Here is a 21,625-nt window from a genome sequence, read left to right as displayed (position 1 = left end):
ACAACACACTACCACACCCAATACAGTGTAGGAAAACTGTAGGCACTCAGACCAACTTCCAGTCATATTCAAAATAATAAATACAGGTCCTGTATTTTTTTTCTTTTTTGAGGGAATCTTATACCATTCTTCCTATAAAACACAGAGTTCAGATAACGATGATCAAGATTAATAGTGAGCACACATCCTTCTCTCCAATGTAGTCCTCAAAGGCTCAATAATATTGATCTATGGTGGTCTGGAGACATTTGCCAAATTATCCTCATACTCACAAAACCAATCATGAAAGATGCTTACTGTGTGAACGGGGGCCCTGTCATCTTAGAGCACAGCATTACCTTTGGAGAACAAATAGTGCACCATGGGATGGACCTGATCAGCTAAAATGATCACATGGCCATTGGCAGTAATGTGACCCTTCAGAGTAACTATGTGGCTCATGGAGTACCACTGCATGGGTGCCCAAACCTTCAATGAACCCCCACCACATTTCATTCTCGGGATGTAAACTCAGGAAAAAGTTGAAAATAATGTGCAATGAGAATCTTAGGACCACATGTCATTCTTCCATTGCTTCCATGGTTTAGGACCATGTTTTCCTGTTAAGGGCATTTTCATTACGGATACGTGGTTTTGGGATTCTAACTCACTCTGTAATTCCCTGCTTATAGAACTTCCTACAGGTTGTGCTGACAGGCCTAACCAGTGTGACATTCAGCTCAGAAGTCGCTTTTGCTTCTGCTGTTCTCTATTTTTCATCACAATCCTCTTCAACGACCATCCATCATGATCGCTCAACATACACTTTCACTTGCATTTTGACTTTTCAGACACTTTATTCCTGCTTTACTTGTTTGTAATATGAATGTTTTATAATGAGCCTCTTGAAGCCACAAACATTTCAGCTGCCTTGGTTATGGAAGCAAACGACATACGAATACCAACAATTTTCCCACTTTCAAATTCATTTATATCCAATATAGTGCACTTACAAACCACAAACAACACTGTTCTGACCATGACTGACACTTGCAATATTTTGAGAACATAGCAGAGGAACTTTTTGTCCTCAAATACAACGGCTCAACCTGCTGACTTGGCGAGCTTCTGTATTTACAATCATGCATACATTTCTCATAGTGTTCCCATATTTTTGTCCAACCCCTGTAATTTTTCTGTGGATAATAAATACATTTACCCAAATCCGTCCCACAGCCCTTGAGAATGAATCACATTACATATTAGACATGTGCAAGAGCATCTTCTGTGTAAATCATCACTGTAGTCATCACCCATAGCACCACTCTGATAGTCAACAAAATGTAGCAGAAGTTTTGTTCACAGACAACAATGCATACAAATCCATCTAGTGCTTCCTTCACATTTACATCAAGGAAATTATAGCTGACAATTATGTATACACAGAAATTTTATTGACCCAAGAGTTTTATACACAACCAGTATTAAAGCACAAAGTCTTGATTCAACATCACAGGTACCACTGTAAAATCATAAGCACAGCATAGTATAAAATTGCCCAAATAAAACAATTATTTTCAGGGATTTTTCTTTCTTCCAAGAAAACTGAAATTCCTTAATTATGAAATACTGTGAAATGTTTGTGGGGCATAATGTTTCACTGGGAACTTCTGCTTACTTCAATAAAAACTTGCAACATATAATATATTTTAACAACAAACTAACAAATTTTTACAGTCACTTGTCAAACAGGTGATACAGATGAGGGATGATCAGTGATTTGTTTCAAAGATAAATAATATCTCAATTGTCAACAAAGAACACATTCCAATGTTTATCACATCACAATTAGTCTGTAACATTAATTACAGTTTTGCATCGCTTGCTTTAAGATCGTCTCCCGAGGAAGAATCCTGAACTGCTGGAGCCTCTTTAGTATCGTCTTCAAGGAAAGAATCCAGAGCAGATGGATCTTCTGGCTCAAGAATAACTTCCTCTAAACATGTAGTTTTCTGGCCTGGAGGACTTATAGTTCCTATAAAAAATTAAAATATCACACACAATGGTTTTAATGAACTCTATGACTCAAAACTTGGAAATTTTACTGATTGGATTTGTGCCAGTAGTTCACAGGGAAACTATCTATTCTCAATATTGTATACAGACATAATTATGATAAAGTCCAAACAACAAAAATCTGAACTTTATAACCAATTACAAAGGAGAAAAATAGTAACTCCACATAATGCTACACAGCAAGATATTGTATAACAGGAATGAATAATTGTAAGCATACTTAGAATAAAGGCTTTCCAGCTCTCTCTCTCTCTCTCTCTCTCTCTCTCTCTCTCTCTCTCTCTCTCTCTCTCTTTCCCTCCCCCCTCCCCCCCCCCCCCCACATACATACATACATACATACATACATACATGCTATACTGTTACAAAGAAGAGAAGCAGTGCAACATTTGCCATGTATACATAACAAAGTTTTGATGAAATGATTAATAATTACACTTAGGTGTAATAAGCATTTTCATAATTAAATTAGGCTGTAGAACAAAAGCAGAAAAGTAGTCATTTGTACATCACATACAATATGTAATAATCCATTGGATTTGTAGACAGTAAGTGTAAGAACGAAAATTTAGATTTTAAATGAATTTTGCATCACTTTGATAAACTTTTCAGTAAATCAAAATTAGCAGTGCACTACAGCACTTTAAACATCCAGCTGTTCATACAGTGAGGAGACAAAAGTCATGGAATACCTCCTAATGTCACGTTGGACCTCCTTTTGCCTGGCATAGTGCAGCAACTCGACGCAGCATGGACTCAACAAGTCATCGGAAGTTCCCTATCGAGCCTTGCTGCCTCTATAGCCACATATAATTGCGAATGTGTTGCTGGTGCAGGATTTTATGCATGAACTGATTCTTGGCTATATCCCATGAATGTTTGGTGGAGTGCACATTGTGCAATTTTGGTGGCCAAATCATTCGCTTGAACTGTCCAGAATGTTCTTCAAACCTGTCACAAACAATTATGGCTTGGTGACATGGCGAATTGTCATTCATAAAAACTCCATTGTTGTTTGCTGCAAATGGTCTCCAAATAGCCAAACACAACTATTTACATTCAATAATCGGTTCAATCAATTCCGTGTAAACGAAGCCCACACTATTATGAAGCCACCACCAGCTCACATAGTGCCTTACTGACAACTTGGATCCCTGGCTTTGTGGGGTCTGCACCACACACTAACCCTACGTTCAGACCAACTGAATTTGGGACTCATCCGTCAAGACCACAGTTTTCTAGTCATCTAGGTTCCAACTAATATGGTAATGAACTCAGGAAGTTGTTACAAGCGATGTTAGCAAAGGCACTTGCATTGGTTGTCTACTGCCATAGCCCATTAACACACTGTCCTAACAGATACATTCGTTTCATCTCCCACAATGATTTCTCTGGTTATTTCACACAGTGTTGTTTGTCTGTTAACACTGACAACTCAACAAAAACACCACTGCTTTCAATCGTTAAGTTCAGTATCATACTAATTTGTGTTATTTGTGTATTTTACATGTTTGTGTCCACTGCCACCAACATTACAGCAATGCTTGTCTGTAAGTGATCAATTAACCTTTGTGGAAAGCTTCACAGAGTGTAAGGGAGATGGACAAAGGCTTTGGCCACAGTGGTGAGAGGTAATGCCTGCAATCTGGTATTCTCGGCACACACTTGACACTGTGAATCGTGGAATATGGATTTGCCCAACGGTTTGTGAAATTGACTGTCCCATGCATCTACCTCCAACTACCATGCTGCATTCAAAGTCTGTTAATTCCTGTCATGTGGCCACTATCACCTTGGAAACCTTTTCACATTAATCACCTGAGGGTAATGCCAGCTCTGTCAATCCACTTCTCTTTTATACCTTGTGTATACAATTCTACTGCCGTCTACTTATGTGCATTTAGCTATCCTGTAACTTTCATCATCTCAGTGTTTAACACGTAGCAGTCAAGTAACACTTAATTTTTTGCTACAATAGCACAAGGTGCCACAGGAAGGGGTTGGACAATGCCTCTAAGTTGGAGGGGGTAACTGTGCTTGCAACATTTTGAAAAGAGCAGTTGTTGACAGTAAGGCTGGTTGTTGGCAGTGAGTCTTCATACAAGCTGTGGTGGTTTCTTGTCATCCAATAGTTTGGGAATGCTGTTTGAGGGTGACAGATCTTGTTCACAGGCTGTTGCACTTCAGAATTTTCACAGGACTATGAATCACAATTGGTAGCTATGAAGTGGTGTTGTCCGTTCCATGGGCTTTAACTGGAAAGTTTAACATGACAATGCCCAGGGTGCAGCCACAATGGTTTTACTGGTCAGTTCCCTCACAAACAAAGAAATAAAAATAAATAAATAAATAAATTCATAATTCCAATCTTAGATCTGAGTTTCCTATAAAATTTGAAACGCTCCGACAATAATCAAAGACTGGATGGATCTTTGATCGATAAGTAATATTTAACTAAACTGATCATTTTATGAAATTAGGGTAACTTTCCCCATCCAACCAGTATCACTGAAGGATTGTTTGCATGGAGGACCATCAAATGGAGGGGACAGATAAGTTTTCGCATTCTCCATTTGGTTATCATAGAAAATGCTCAAAATAGTGAATTTACTTAACAGTTCCTGTCTGATTGTAGTATCAATCAATGGTCCAGTTTTCATCCCAATGGTTCACCACACTTGGCATGTATCAAAACTGACAGAGGAAGGACCTACATTTAAAAGCCTAAATGAAGTAAGGTTTCCACCACTTAAGCATGTTTTGGAAAAATGTTTTTGCTCAAAAATGTTTTCATAAAATGTGGATAGTGTGAAAAATATTTGGCTTTCAAATGTTTCCTTAATTAAAACTTCTGGGCTGAATTGCCGATTCACCTCAGAAGATGCCTGCAGTAGGCAACAAAACGTCCGGAAGGAGAAATAGTTTTATGTATGGACCACAGCAATTCAGCCCGGAAGTTTTAATTAATAAAAGCTACCATGTTATGATTTCAAATGTTTCTTCAATGATTATCACCCTAAGAAATGCAACTTCTAATAATAAATAAAAAGCAGATAATTAACAGATACTTAACTGCTATAATTTTTAGAACTTTTACTTTCATTCAAAATTTCATCCATTATGGGAAAAAAAATCTAAACACCAAGGAGGAGTTGTTTGACATAAATGAAAGTTGGTAGGCATGCTTCTACATCTGAAAGTTGATTTCTATTTGGATTTCACACCAGCGAAATAACAGTGGCGCTAGTAGTGCCACTGTGAGGAAGAAAATCACGTTTCTTTTAAAAACACGCTGTACTGGTAACGATTGTGAGCATTAGTTACCTCTGAGATTGGACATGTGGAGTTGAAGTTAGTCATGAATGCCTTTACGGCAATAAAGACTTCACAATTGACACCGTACAGAGTTGGAATGAGGTCTTGTAATAGAACTATGAAAAGCTGGATGTACCTTCCGCGATATTGCAGAACGACTTGACACAAATGTAGCCACTGTACATGACTTGCTGGCAGTGGTGGCCATAAAAATGTGCAGGTGTAATAAGATTGGACTCTGGATGACCACGTGACACTACCGAGAGGGAAGACCATCATTTTCAGTGTATGGCTCTGTCACATTGTACTGCACCTACAGCAGAAATATCAGCAGCAACAATTGTTACAAATTGGTTACTTCAAAAACAGCTCCCAGCCAGACACCCTAAAGCGTTGCATTCTAGTGACACCAAACCACCATCATTTGCAACATCAGCAGTGTTGAGCACGAGCTCACTGGAGGACATTGTGGAAGTCTGACATATTTTCAGATGAAAGCTGGTTCTGCCTTGGTGCATTTGATGACCATGTGTTTGTTAGGTCAGTCTGTAAAACCTGTTTTTGACCTATTCTGTATCTGAATCGATATTTCTATGTCAATTTTGTAGTGTTGCTTATACAAAATTTTGTGTGTGTCATGGAAATTCTTTGACTATGTATACATATTTCAGTCATGTGACACTTTTGAATGATAATGTTTAAAATGTGCTTGAGAATTTAAATAACTACTGAAATGATTGTTATATAATGTACTGAAAATGACTTGGTCCACAGTTAGGGACAGTGTTGAATGTAAAAGATGTGGGAAAGCTCCGCACCCGCAGCTACGTAAGTAGCCTGGCAGAGCAGTTGGTGTGCAAGTGGCAACTTGTCCTTTGTGATGGGTAAGGAGTCTGGGCTGAGCAGTGCTGTGGTTAACACTTCACTAGCAGTAGCAGATCACAGTGGCTCATATTCCTGGAGTTTTGAGGCCAGACGAGCTTAAGGGCAGTATTTATGGGCCTTGGGTGCTGAATTTGGTGATACCATTATCATGGCTTGGTTTTTGGCCCTATAAAATATAATTCTGATGCCAAGAAGATATGTAATGGAGTGAGGCCAACAGTATTGCTAAAATTGCATTGCCACCAGGTTAATAGCCACTAAATTGTTTATATTTGGCACTCTGTAAATGGACCAGATATTTGTGAAATTTGATTGATTTCATAATAACAGTTGCGGTCTTGCTAAAAACTCTATCTTATGCTTTTGATTATCACACGTCACAAACCTGGACAGGAATCCTATCCCAGTGAATTTAATTCTGAGTGTTCTAATTTATTATGAGGAAGTGGTTGAACTTGAATTTAATGTTGCGTTGTCATTTGCACAGCCAAATATACTTTTGAGTAGGTCAAAAGATTGCTTATGTAAGCAGATTTATTATTTAAAGAGTTATAATTTGTTGTGCTTACTTAATTAAACCATCATGTTCTACATAGTGTCTACATGTTGCCTTGGTCTGCTCAGTCAGCAGATCTGTCTCCAATTGAACACATATGGGTCATCAATGGACGATGTCTGCTTGTGTTTGTATATGTGCGGATGGATGTGTGTGTGCGCACGAGCGCGAGAGTGTATACCTGTCCTTTTTTTCCCCCCTAAGGTAAGTCTTTCCGCTCCCGGGATTGGAATGACTTCTTACCCTCTCCCTTAAAACCCACATCCTTTCGTCTTTCCCTCTCCTTCCCTCTTTCCTGATGAAGCAACCGTGGGTTGCGAAAGCTTGAATTGTGTGTGTGTGTGTGTGTGTGTGTGTGTGTGTGTGTGTGTATCAACATACCAATGCTTTCGTTTGGTAAGTTACATCATCTTTGTTTGTATATACTCTATTTAAATGATCATACTTGCTTCAATATCTCAATTGATACAAGAGTTAAGACTGTCACATAACAAAAGCACATGCCCCTTAATGTACTGTCATTTGCTGAAAACCTTATTTCAGCATCCTGAACTGTCCATGAAATGAAAGGTATGTTATGTCTTATGTGACTCACCCTTTATATTACAGTAAGGGCTACAGAACAATGCAGCACCTCACATGTCATAAACGACATAAAAAAAACTTGAAAATGGGAATCATTTTCCAAAACTTATCATGCAAAAAAGAAATTATAGAAAACTGAGTGGAACCAAAAAATGTTATTTTATAAAGAAACCCATTAAAGCAATTAATCTCTGTGAGTAATGTAATGGCAGTTAGCCAGCTCTTGCAGGTCACCACCTCAAGATTACACAACTGCTGCAGATAGCACGAAGCAACTGCTTCCGCATTATGAACACCTATTAGGCAACCAGAGATGTACCAAAAATTTGGGATGCCACTTCAGCATTACAACAAGCTGATGATAAGACACCTGTGGTGTCTACACGATATGTCAGGGTAGGAAATATATAGACAGTGCCCACCCAGCCAGCTAAGGAAATTGAGGTACTGTCAGCCAGCATCGTTCAATGGTACCATTGGGCATTGATAGGCCTCAGGGTCAAACTCAGAAGCTACCAGCCACCAACCCACTTTCTAACGGCTGTTGCCAGACACTGCCTGCCAGTTGTTGGGGGCTGGAGTTCCTCTGAAAACGACATTGTTGTCTTTGCAAGCTGTTGCCTGAAAGTCTGTATGCACAACCTACATGCCAAGGGGCCTTGAAGTTTTAGTGCTTTGAGAATTTCTGCATAAATTTTAAAATCACTTGGCCTTCCTCTGCCTCGAACCCATGATATTTAAATACAAGTGTGAGAGACACAATTCCGACCAACTGTGCATTGCATGTATGTGTGTGCAGGTCTAAAAACAGTCACGAGCAAAATGTGGACACTGCAGCCGACAAGTACCCGCTGAAATATCCATAGAGTTTCAGTGTCTGTGTAGAGAAGATCCTGTGCTGTTCTTTGCTGGTTAGCGACTGTGATGATTGTTATGAAGAAATGAGATTAGACATTTAAGTAATTCATGTGTTGGACTTGCTAGAAGTAAGACATATTCATATTTTCTGGTGGTTATTAAGCCATCCCTGTTGTAAATGTATCTTAACAGAGTCTAATGTTTGACGACTTGGTTGACTCGTGCGAGTTCGAATAGTTATATGGGAAATGGTGAATTTGTTTATTGTGGAAATTGAAATATACCAAGACAGAACTAAAAGTATTTATTTCAAGAGTAGAGAGAGAGTCTGATAAATTCCCTTAACAAGCAAGTTTTTGGAGACTGCATTTGATGCCCACCCTGGACACAGCCCTGGAGCATCACTGTATACCACACATCAGTAAATGAATCTGATGACAAAAAAAATATTGATGAATTTGCTCCTGCTGCCCACTAGTGAAACCACAAGCCCAGGGAGAAGACATTGTAACACCTTCACTGACAAACATAAAAACGTTCCTCAATCCTCCAATGGGGTTGACACAACATAACATGAAAACACCTCTACAATTATATAGTAGCACAAATTTACAGTAATGTAAAATGTAAATGTAAAAATGGAACAGAAAATGTACATAAAATGATTGTGCCAGTTTCTAATACATGAAATTACAACACTGCACACAGAATCGTAGACAACAGTATTATTTACAAGTCCAAAACGTTAGCTATTAAATTTCCCCCTGAAATCTGAGAAGTACGATTGTGGGACTCCTGACAGTGTGGAGCACCCAGCATGAGTGTACACGGATTAACTGAAAAAAAAGAAAAACAACAACCAGTTGCACAGGAAGGAATTAGCTAAGCTGGGTGGAAAGCAGTAGACAAGAAATATAGGGAAAACTCTGCTAATTCTGCAGCATTAAGGTTTTTTGCTTCTTTTATTTAAAATAAATCTATTAAAAATGGAATTTTTGTATCAAATGATAAGTAAAAGTGGTATAATTCAATGGTATAAATGTTAAATATTGAAAGTTAAATTACAGATACAAAGAAGCTTTCTTAAGGTAGTGCTAATTTGCTGTATTAATAAGAACTTGAGCAATTTCGCAACACTACTCGTGTAATTTTGCAGTAGCAGTTATAATAAAATACTTTTGTGTCATCAGAACATGATTTAATGTAACCAAATACACCATGCACATAACATTTACTGTATTTAGTATTACTAAATTATTATATGTTATGTAATCAAACATTAATTAATTACATACTTTAACATAGAAATTAATAATAATTAATTACTGCAGTCATACAAACGCTTAAAATTGGAAATATAATTGAAGTTAGTTCTTAAAATCGGAAATGTGATTCAAGTTTATCAGAATCAGCCTCAGTGCACAAATGGTATATGAACTGAGCACAGTATGCCTTCAGTCTTTGGCATGACAGATGAAACAAACACTTGCGCTTCAAACAACAAATCCAATATTGGCCATCATTATCACCTTTGTAATTTCCGACACATGACGAACAAATTGTGTCATCCTTTCCTGCATTTCTTATTAATGTTCTCCGTACAGGCATACATCGTCTTGTTGCAGGAACTACTTGTGCACGCTGTTTTCCCATTCTAACTTTTGAGGTGCTTACTTTTCCTTGTTCCGTTTCCCTTGGAACATTCCCCTCTGATTTGGAATTCTCTCTCTCTGCATCCCTTTCTTCAGGGGTCTTTAGGGCTATTGCAACCAACCTGCCTTCATCAGCAATAACTCTGGCTGAAGTAGCTACTTGTTTCCTCTTTCTCCATGATTTTTTAGATTTTGGAAGAGGCATGTTAATTTCCTCCTGGATATTTTCAGTTTGATCTGCTGACACTTCTAGCTCAGGTGGCATATTATCAATAGCTTCTTTTTGCTCTGCTGATACACATCCATATACTGTTCTTTCAGGTAGCTCTACTTGCCCAGCATTAGAGGTCTTGGGAAACCTTCAAAGCGACATCCGGAATGGCATCTCTATTCACGGGAGAAATTTCAGTCTTAGAAAAACCACTCTTGATGGTGGCGGGAGTTATAGTTTCATCCATCGACTTCTTGAACAGGTGGTAAAAATGTGCTCTTGTAGGCTTGTAACCACAAGTTTTAATAAAGTCTCCCACATTCCTTTTCCAAGCAATTTTTAGAGGACCAAACGTGGTCACATCACATGGCTGTAAGATCTCAGTGGTGTGTGATGGAAAGGTAACAAAAATAATGCCATTTCTTGTCTGAATTTTAGAGCTTCTGGAGAGACATGTCTAGAATGTGAGCCTATCAATAGCAGAACAGGATGAGTGGGAGGAATGTGGTTAATGAAGTGCTTCAAGAACTCCAAGAAAATTTCCAAATTTATCCAGCCATTTTTTGACACTTCTACCTGGTTCAATGGAGGAGCATTTTTCTTCAAGCTATCAGTGACACAAACCCCTTGAAAATAAACGTAGGCAGCACTGTTTGTCCCATAGCATTAGCAGCAATCAGAACTGTTGTGGTCTTCCCATTTTTAGCAGTTGTCTGCTGGTGGACACGCTTCGCTCCTTTCGGTGAAACAATTTTGCTTGGCTTATTCACTATTGAAAATCCCATTTCATCTATTTTCAAATTAGATTTTGGTTTATCCCAAGCCCTTATTTCTCATACACTGCACTTAGCACATCATAAAAATCATTAAAATTACAATGATTCGAAGCTGCGGCCCTAGGATGTCATAGATTTTCTGTCTGATGTGAACTTAAGCCATATCATTTCTTAAACAGAGTCCACCAGTCCCATCCTACCTTGTCTCTTTCTTCTCCAGATGGGTTCCCTTGAGGTCTCCTCGATGCTAATTCGTAAGCGTAATAACGCACATCACTCGCTGACAATCCAAAACCCAGTTCTTGCATTTCAACTGCACACTTCACCAATTTAGTTTCATCTTCCTTTTTTAAAAGAAGAAGGGGCATAGTCCACAGGATAGGTATGCCAAAATCTCTACTGGATCTATAAACTGACCACCCATCCTTTAACACCCTTTTTACAGTTTCTACCAAATCCTGTCTGCTGTACTGTTCTCCATATTTGCCACCAGGTTTAGACATCTGTTACAAATTAAATCGATAAATACCTTAAGCCTTCCTTTATGAATGTCAGTATTGCATTCAAATCATGAAAGCACTTTAATTCAGCATAACAACATGTAAAATACATTCTTTTATTTCATTGGTGCACGGCTCTAACTGCTTTATGTGCCCGCCAGTAGTATGAAACCATTAAGAAATTCATTACCGGCAAAAGTGAATTATGAGCAAACTATTGGTGTCAAAATGGTGAACAAGACCTTAATTTAAACAGAGGACTGCGAAGAATCCATCAATAAAAGTCTTATACTTACACTTCAGATTATATTGACAGTATCAATAAAAAAAAACAGTAAGCTGTCACCGGACACATGCTACACTGAAAATATTCTCAACAACACTGGAAAAAGTTCTACTACAACCACAAGAATGCACCCCAGTAGCTGTTTTCTCTACCACACACTACTGATAGGTGCTGCCACCTGTGGTGCATTGTTCTTACTTAAAATCAGCTCGTACAATTTTGCAGTGAAAGGATATGTATGGTAATGCAAAATTAGCCAAACTACGAAATTTGCCAAGTTTGTCCTATATACAGCAAATGAATGATTAAAGTTTCAGAGAAATTGGATGATTTATTCAAAAGAAAGAGATTCACAAATTGAGCAAGTCAATATCATGTTGGTCCACCTCTGGCCCTTTGCAGAGAGTTATTCAGCTTAGCACTGATTGATAGAGTTACTGGATGTCCCCCTGAAGTATTTCACATCAAATTCTGTCCAATTGGAGCATTAGATCATCAAAATGCAGAGCTGGTTGGAAGGCACTGCCAATAATGCTCCAAATTTCTCTATTGGGAAGAGATTGAGTGAACTTGTTGGCCAAGGAAATATTTGGCAAGCATAAAGACGACTAGCAGGAACTCTCACTGTGAATGGAAGGGCGTTATCTTGCTGGAATGTAAGCCCAGGATGACTTCCCATGAAGGGCAACATAACGTGGCTTATACCAGTGATGTACTGCTGTGCTGGAAGGGTGCAGCAGATCACAACCAAATGTGTCCTGCTACAAAATGAAATTGCACCTCAGACTGTCACTCCTTATTCTCAGGCCATATGGTGGGTGACAATCAGGTCAGTATCCCACTGCAGACACAACTTCACCCAACACTGGAGCGCAATTTGAAGTGGGGCCCATCACCGGACAAAGAATGTTATTATTATGTGACCTATTCAAACGAGTTCTGTAACAACTCACATAAGAAATGAGAGAAAATGCTAGAACAAAAGCAAAGGATCTAATCAATCAAATCATTCAATAAAAAAATCTGAAAAGTGTACAATTTTTTTGTGCTGCGACATGCACTATGTAAAAAACAAGCTCTCCTTATTGCTGCACAGAAACTGAAGATATAAGCTGAGCCCATACAGTAAAATATGGGTAACCTAGTACCATAATGAATAAGTTGATGCTCTCTGAAATCTTGAAATGAAATTCATCTACATATGACCAGGTATCTCATTTCGTTACACAGCACAGTTCTAGTGAAATGATTAGTAGGTTCTGGTTCTTAAGGATCAATTTCTGTGAAATTTTTTCCATGCAAAACACTGCAACATACCATAAAATGTTACCAACACCCCGTCCTTCATCAGCAATGGAAACTGTATACCAATGATAATGGACTGTTGCATCATGTTAGATTCAAGTGACAAGAAGCCACAACTGTTTTCAGGGTGATGCTCATATCTCATAGTCTGAAAATTGTATTATTAAGACAATCATTCTCGTTGTGAGAGTCTTCACTTAACTGTGACACGGTAACAGTAACTTAAATTGTGCCACTGATGTAATAATGTCACACACTAGGAAAATTAATAAAAATTTAAACTTCAAGTGCTAATTCATAAATTAATATCCGAAACACTCGCACACTATCCAAACCATTCACACAATATTTGTAAATATTCAGTTCCAGGTTAACAACATGTGAGCAAAAAAACTCAAAGGAAATTACAATTAGTGATTTTTAGGGAACTGTAAGTCAGAATTACACAAATTGCTGAAAGAATTAGCACATATATGTTACAATGTGTTCGTAAACTATGATGGTCTTACAGGTCACAGATTGCTTTAGTGTTATAGTTCAAACATAAAATACTGTAACAAAAAGCCAACTTATCTGTCAGATGATTTCCTAATTTGTTTGTAATCGGCCAATACTTGATTGACTGATCATATTTTTCAGGTAGCTGTGTTAACTACCATTATGCATTAACTTAGCTATTCAATACTGATGACGCAGCAAATTCTCTCATCTTCATACAATACTAATAAACACTCACCTGGCAAAGTTCCCGACTCTTTGTATTGCTGCAGGTCCTCTTTGAATGCCTGTTCAAATGTTTCCTGTCTTTCACGAAGAGCAACTTGCTGTCTTGCCTCATGATCCCTAAGTCGCTGTGCATGCTCAGCTGCCAGTTTGTCACGCACAGCCTCAAGCTCAGCCAGTCGTCGCTCCTTGTAAAGAGCCAACTGGAATCTGTGGTCAAGTTGTTGCTCCTGCAGCTCCTGTACCTCAACCATGTCCTCAAGACGTGCCAGCCCTGTCTTTAATGAAAGAAAATTAATTAAGATTCTCATTCTCTTACATTACAACTGTATGACAATCTGATGATAGCAAATAAAGCCAATGCTGACTTTAGAATATCAATACAAACAATTTATGTGACTAATTCCTAACCACAGACATATCCCAAGTTGAAAGATATTATACCGTGTTGCAGTAATATTGGTTCATTAGTACATGTATTTGAGTCTTTTATGAAATTTGTGTCCAAAGAACCAAGCTTTTAGGTTAACTGATGGAAATTCTGATGCCACCTCAGTTTATTAACTCTACAGGTGCCAAACAACTTCACATTTGGGCCATCAGCCAGTGGCGGTCTACGATCTTTATTTCAGATACCTTTAAGTTATCTTGATTTGTTTGGAACTGTTTTATATGAGTCTTTTTAAACTGTTTGCTGTAGACCATTCATAAGCCTGCTTCATTTCTCTTGTGGCTGTGGCTGGTACTGATATGTCTGGGATCTTTATCAATATACTTGGGTCATCAGCACACAGTTTTTTAATAGTTGTTCAATGTCCTAGTAATTCAATTCTGTAGGTCAAACAACAGGAGAAAGCCAAGCAAGTAATCTTGTGGGACACCTTATGCAATTCTTAACAACTTTGTATTTAGTCTTATTATTGCTGCATTATTTTCTGATGTGACCCTTTGCTTTGGGTTGTTAAAGTGAGACTCCATCCTTGGAAGTGGGATTCCTTTAATATAATAACATTTTAGTGTCCTAAGTCAATTTTTTTTGTCAAGTTCTACTGCAACTGAGCATATGCTTCCATATATGGCTTTCCCGATAGATAATTCTTCATGGCAGCCAGGAAGAGCTCGTGTTATGATGTTATTCTCAGATTTGTCATTTAGTATTCTGTTGAAAGTTACCTTAACAAACAAAATATGGGGAACACAGATGGAACTTCATTACGACTCAGTTGCTTGCCTCAATTTTTATAAATTGGTGTTACCACCACACACTTCAGTATTATTAAAATCATAGATCACTACTCATCACACAGTGGAGATGTTTAGTCGCAGACAGGCACAATGAAATGACTGCTAAACAACTAAGCTTTTGGCCAAAAGGGATTCTTCTGAACTACTGCCTACTTTAAGAGAAGGCCTTTTGTTCGACAGCTTACTCCTTCATCAGTCTTTCCAGTGTGCCTGTCTGCAACTTGATATCTCTACTATAAGGTGAGTAGTATTCTACCCTTTTCATAATACCTTCATTATTCCAAACTGGATTTTCCAGTTTGATTTTACCACATCATCTGTTGTTTAGGAGATACATGTTGACTCACTGACTGGTATAAGGTAAATCAAGGGGGGCACTGCAATGTCAGCCCAAGATTTTAGTAGTTTGGTTGAAATACAATCATAGTGGGTACAATTAGTTCTTTTTAGTGACCTAAGTTAATTTTTGTGCTCTCCCAAATAGTTTATTTATCAAAAGTGAGAGCAACTGATGTATCAAAAGTGAAACCTGTCAATGGATTATGCAATGCTGTCTAAGTGAACGTAATTGATCTGTCTTTCATGTTTTTTTTTTTTTTCCCTGTGTTTTCTTATACCATTAGAAAGAATTCATTCAATTTCAGTAACCAGTATTTCGAATTTCATGTCTGTCTTGATAATACTGTTATGAGGGAGTTGAGAATTATTAGCCTAGCTATGTTTATTCACTCCATGCCTAATCATGTTTCACAGCATTCTTGCCATGTTATTGGAACTAGGATTTTTTTTGTTTTTAGTACAAGGTTTTAAGCTTTATTGATGTCACTATGGAGCACAATGCACAGGATATTAACTGCTCTGAGGGAGGGAGACAGAGATAACTCTCTATGCACTGCTTTTTTTCCAGTATCAGTCTTTGTGCACAGTGGTATTCACTTCATACCCTATATGTGCCCCATTCGTAACTTGGTAAAATATTTCCATCAACTATGTTCCCATTAGGGACAGGACACAAGGGGGAAAAAAATCTCTATTCTCCTGAATGAAAATCCAATGTCTTATCACTGTGCTACATCATTTGACACCCATTTTTTCTCTGCCCTGAGTGCAGTGAGCAATCATCTGAGACCAGGCTGTACCTGCTCAATATAGCACACAACTTACTCCCCTCTTCAAACACTGACATTGCACATTCTTCTGTATTAACCTATAGGGCAAAATGTCACAAACTAAGAATAATAAAGCCACATGGATATAATGCAAAGTTGTAACTACAAGTTCTTGGTGTAAATCCAATTCCAGCACTTAACTAAAGATGGAGCTGTTGGCCAGCATGATAACAAAGATAATCTAGTATGAGACATAATAGATTTGTCTTCCGGGTAATTCTTCTTTAACAGGAAATGAAATGGGGAAGGGAAGAGGGAAGAGGCAGGCTGCAGCATAAGTGATTGCCGAGATCAAAATGATATAGGTCGGTGTTACAATCTAAAACTAACTAAGTGTTTTGTGTAACCAAGGCATGGTAATAAGTGGAGGGGTAGAAAGGAGTAATTTGAATGAAGTACAGTAGATCCTGTATGTTGAAATACTGAATTTGTACTAGCAAAGTTTTAAAATCTGATGTGGTGACATAGTAACCACATAGTTTAGGCTTGTGTGATGTAGCTTGTTGTCTCTCACATTAATAAGAGTGTTATTTAACAGCATTATCAATCCAAGCATGTAGTTTCTTATATAAATTCACACATGAGCTATATCAATGAAAACCACAAAAATGGGAATGCAGTTAGATTTGCATCCATGTCAATGATTTCCCATACATCTCATGAAAAATTTTATGACTGTCATGAGTTGGACAACATCTGTTATTTTTAAAAACACACAGTTACAAAATGTTTCTGTGACCACTAAATAAATATAGGTATACAACGTATGATAGTAATCTTTTAAAACCACCAGCACACACTTATATATACATAAAAAATGAATAATTATGTGACTCACTTCTACTTCCTCAAAACTTTCTGTGAGAGTACCAAGCTGTGACATGAGGCCCTGAACATCAGCCAATATCTGCGGCACACTTGCAAGCACCATTGCAGCAGCATTCATTGATGTCCAGCTCTTTTGACATTCTGTATGCAGCTTTGTAATAAGATCATCAACTACCTTCAAAAGAACATACAATTTCTTTTACAGTTATTTTAGAGAAACTGTAACAGGAGGCAAATTGCTGGGAAAGGATATATGATATGTTTAATACTGTTTTGAACCCAAACTTTGATTCGACTCTTGTTTTTTACATGCGTAAAAGAATAGTCAAAAGGGCTTACTTAAAACAAAAAACATTTAGAGATGGAGTTTTTCAACTAAGGATGTACGGCGAAGTTGCGCTACATGATAAAAACTAATTTAAGAGCAACTACCTGTGCTTGGACAGCATTTTCTTCAGACTGTTTATGCAGCTCGCTCCACTCATTTTGGTATTTCAGCAAAAGTTCGCCTCCTGCATTGTAGTTCACTTTACGACCTCTAGCAGGAATATGTTTGTGAACAGAATCGGATGTTGACAAACCTCTGAAGCTGCAATAAAGGCGGTATATTTTCTTCAGGTAATTCGTCCACTAAAAGATCCTGTGCAAAATGCAGATACAGTACTGGTATATGTAAACATTTGGGTAGCTTCAAGGCACTGTTACGAAGATCACCTCTGTTAATATCTACAATTTCTTGGCATGTAGAAATGTTTTCAAACAACGGCTAGCAAACATTACCATCTAACCATACCTATTACAAGAGCGTTATAATAGAAGGTAATGACATGACACCAGTACATCGTTTTCACCCAAAAGTGAATATGTAAACAATACATCATAACCTCTCACCTGGCAGTGATCCCCTCCTGGACTGTATGAAACCGATCACGCAAACTGTCAAACATTATCGAAATAAACAGTGACGGGTAAGAATCAAAATATTTCCGCGGCTACAGGTGACATACATCAGTTTTCGCCTAAACAATTTGTTTCCCATTCAAATAACAACTCACGCTCAGTCACGTGAATGCAGCTCAGCATCCGTACAAGTGACGTTTCTATGACGGAAAGTGTCATGTAAGTAACCTACAATACCCAGAAAACATAAATCTATTTAAATAATTCTCGTGGGAATAACTATATACACTTTTAAATCCGTAATGTCAACGGAAATATTCTGAGTCCTGTACATTAACCCGGATTTCACTCTGGTTACCGCACTGTACAGACAAAAACCTAATTTCGAATTAGGAGACAGACTACAGACTTTAAAACCGAAAGGACAAAACTGCGCCCAAGTTTGCTTGGACACGGCATCGTTAAATTTTTAGGTCAAATTTATTTAATTTTTTTTCAGTTTGTTCGTCTCAGGGTGAGCTCCGGTTCATAAAATAAAAAAGCAGTTAAAACAAGGTGGAAACCTTTCTTCTGTTAAGGCAAAGACGAGGAACTAGTATTTTTTTCCCTTTGTATTAACCCTTAGGGAGGCGCGGGGGTTGGTGGTCCACCTAGGGCGCCTCAGGTCACTTATGTCCCCATGTACAAAACGTACTTTAGTTGCTTTGAGTAATGATAATCGTCTTTGTATGGACTTTGAAATATTCAACCAGGATAGGGAAAACAAAGAACGGAACTCATTTATCAAACAATTAACATGAACGATTTTATTGAATACATTTGAAAATGTCAGTAATACAAACATAATATGAATAATTTATATTAACATTCCTAATACAGGTCATTCTAAATCATCGATACAATCTCCACATCTATGTTTGCATGAGCTTTACAAATAAAGGATTCGCATCTTGAGCATTTCTGCGAAGGTTTGTTTCTTCTGGGCCACATTTTGAACCCCTCACGAGAAAGTCCAGGAGCATCAGGAACCCCTCATGACGGTTTCATGTCCTCTCCTAGATGTAATTTTATATTTTTCTTAAGAGCTTAGAAATGTTATCTATACTTTGCCGCAGTCTGATGTGCTTTGCAACCAAATATTCTCCCAAGTTCCTTAGCATCTACAAACATCAAAATTTGCACATGTCGCATGTATCCACCTTAACTTTCGTACTATTATAAAATGTGACTATTTCGGGCTTCGCCTTCACACCAGGTAATGCGGCAACATCATCATGCATTGTTGATAATAATATTATCGTCTTATTTTTAGCGCTAACATATATTATTAACGTCGTATCTTTAGTGAATCCAAAAACACTGCTGTATATTGTTTTATGCTCACTAGCCTGACATTCTGGTGGAATGTGACGCTTATTTTTTTGTAGGGAACCCACAACTGGTAACTTTTCCGCAAGGACAGCTGAGCTAGTTGGTAATTCGTATACCAATTGTCACAGGTTATATTGCTGTTGGTAACTGCAACAGGTTCAGTCAATCTGTTCACAACTCAAAATTCAGCATTGTCTTGACGAAATGTTATCCCCAGTTATGTGCCTGCATGTATTTCGAAGCTGACTAAATAATGCCTCCTAGCGTCTACTTGTCGAAAACCTTTATTCCATACTTACTGGGGCTTGCGGCAGATATGCCTAAATGGACATTTCCCCCAGAAAGGTATAAACTGTTCGTCAATTGTACAAAATTCACTTGAGCTAAATGAATGTAAAAAAAATTATTTGCTGCAGTGAGAAAGTCCCTCACAGGTGCTAAGTTATCACGTTTTCTCCCAGTTTCACAGTTGTAAATGTCATCAAATCTGATGACCCTAAGTAAAAATAGAAATCTTTTGCATGAATTAAGACAAAAGATTTCTATGTCTTCCCATAAATCCTCATAAGTTGCATGAGTGGCTTCGTGAAGCCCAGCCAAATAGAGCAGCCCCCAAAACGCTAGTAACTCTTATCATATGTTTGGAAATTTGCTCTCTCGAATATTAAGTTTTTACCGACTCTGATGCAATTTAGAGTTGAGATCACTATATGTTCATCAAATAAAGTAGAAAATCAATTGATGACCGACACAACACTTTTGGAGTGTGCCTTTCTTGCAGGTAAATGGGTCATGCTAACATTTGTATTCTGATGGTTTTGGCCAGTCTTTCCTTTTTCCATTTTATAGTCTTATCTTTGCATACAAAAATCTTCCCTTGAAGCACTCTGCCTTGAATTCACTTCCTACTTGTTCTGCATCAGACGCATGCAATCTCCTCCTCTTGGTCCTCATCTTCTGTATCTGTTCCTGCTACATCATCATCTGCTTCATCCCTTTCCCGCGGACGAAATTCCTCCCATATTTGCGATTGCGGTCTTTCTCGGCGTATTCCACTCATAAATTCTTCTTGGGTTATCAGCCGAGTGGTGGCGTCGTCTTGTCGCAACGTTTCAATGAGTTTCGTACCCATCATCTACTGGTGAAGAATTCATCCTCCCATATTTCTTTGGTCATATGGGTGCAGCCTTCTGAAAATATAATAACTGGAAATGATACAGTGGCAAAAGTAGTAATGAAGTATCTGCTAAGTTGCCAGAGGAACTAAATACACATGTTGTTGTTGTTCAAAATGGTTCAAATGGCTTTGAGCACTATGCGACTTAACTTCTGAGGTCATCAGTCGCCTAGAACTTAGAACTAATTAAACCTAACTAACCTAAGGACATCACACATATCCATGCCTGAGGCAAGATTCGAACCTGTCACCGTAGCGGTCGCTCGGTTCCAGACTGCAGCTCCTAGAACCGCACGGCCACTCCAGCTGGCTCACATAAAACAGTTTCACTAACAGCTGTTGGAAAGAACAGATACCATCTTGGCATTAGCGTGAGTTAGTTTGAGTTAAATTAAGTAGTGTGTAAGCCCAGGGTCTGATGAGCTCATTATTTTGGTCTCATAGGCATTTTCCACAAATTTCCAAAAATAATAGCGAATTCTCCGTTCAAGAACTGCGAGAAGAGGAAGTTGTTGTTGTTGTTGTCTTCAGTCCTGAGACTGGTTTGATGCAGATATCCATGCTACTCTATCCTACGCAAGCTTCTTCATCTCCCAGTACCTCCTGCAACCTACATCCTTCTGAATCTGCTTAGTGTATTCATCTCTTGGTCTCCCTCTACGATTTTTGCCCTCCACACTGCCCTCCAATACTAAATTGGCGACCTTTGATGCCTCAGAACATGTCCTACCAACTGATCCCTTCTTCTAGTCAAGTTGTGCCACAAACTTTCTCTTCTCCCCAATCCTATTCAATACCTCCTCATTAGTTATGTGATCTACCCATCTAATTTTCAGCATTCTTCTGTAGCACCACATTTCGAAAGCTTCTATTCTCTTCTTGTCCAAACTATTTGTCGTCCATGTTTCACTTCCATATATGGCTACACTCCATACAAATACTTTCTTAAACGATTTCCTGACACTTAAATGTATATTCGATGTTAACAAATTTCTTTTCTTCAGAAACGCTTTCCTTGCCAATGCTATTCCACATTTTATATCCTCTCTACTTCGACCATTGTCAGTCATTTTGCTCCCCAAATAGCAAAACTCCTTTACTACTTTAAGTCTCTCATTTCCTAATCTAATTTCCTCAGCATCACCCTAATTTATTCGACTACATTCCATTATCTTCGTTTTCCTCTTGCTTATGTTCATCTATATCCTCCTTTCAAGACACTGTCCAT

The 21,625-nt window shown here is 38.2% G+C and overlaps 1 protein-coding gene and 1 long non-coding RNA gene across 3 annotated transcripts in view; one reads left to right on the top strand and one right to left on the bottom strand.

Annotated features, from left to right (window-relative positions):
• Positions 1 to 1,411: 1,411 nt before the first annotated feature.
• LOC126278438 (dysbindin) lies at positions 1,412 to 18,530 on the bottom strand. Its single transcript, XM_049978554.1, has 5 exons — positions 17,841 to 18,530; positions 17,382 to 17,538; positions 16,960 to 17,124; positions 13,721 to 13,985; positions 1,412 to 2,014 (listed from the first exon to the last, which is right to left on the bottom strand). The coding sequence occupies exons 1-5, from the start codon at positions 17,894 to 17,896 to the stop codon at positions 1,845 to 1,847; spliced, it is 813 nt and encodes a 270-aa protein (XP_049834511.1). The 5' UTR covers positions 17,897 to 18,530; the 3' UTR covers positions 1,412 to 1,844.
• LOC126278439 (uncharacterized) overlaps positions 18,014 to 21,625 on the top strand; it is a 24,784-nt gene continuing 21,172 nt past the window's right edge. The window contains exon 1 of one of the 2 annotated variants that reach the window (XR_007550701.1): positions 18,014 to 18,068. This is a non-coding gene — a long non-coding RNA (uncharacterized LOC126278439). Of the gene's footprint in view, positions 18,069 to 19,009; positions 19,105 to 21,625 lie in introns of those variants that run through there. The other variant, XR_007550702.1, reaches the window with a different exon arrangement.

The sequence above is a fragment of the Schistocerca gregaria genome, chromosome 6 (genome assembly GCF_023897955.1).
Source record: "Schistocerca gregaria isolate iqSchGreg1 chromosome 6, iqSchGreg1.2, whole genome shotgun sequence".
NCBI lineage: Eukaryota > Metazoa > Arthropoda > Insecta > Orthoptera > Acrididae > Schistocerca > Schistocerca gregaria.
Note: the sequence above shows the minus strand (reverse complement) of the source record. Positions and strands in the feature narration are given on the sequence as shown.

Coding starts and splice junctions, on each gene's coding strand:
- LOC126278438 (XM_049978554.1), bottom strand. CDS start 17,896: ATGTTTGACAGTTTGCGTGATCGGTTTCATACAGTCCAGGAGGGGATC. Junction 13,986..16,959: donor AAAGTTTTGAGGAAGTAGAA/GTGAGTCACATA, acceptor CTTTCATTAAAG/ACAGGGCTGGCACGTCTTGA. Junction 2,015..13,720: donor AGAGTCGGGAACTTTGCCAG/GTGAGTGTTTAT, acceptor AATTTTTTATAG/GAACTATAAGTCCTCCAGGC.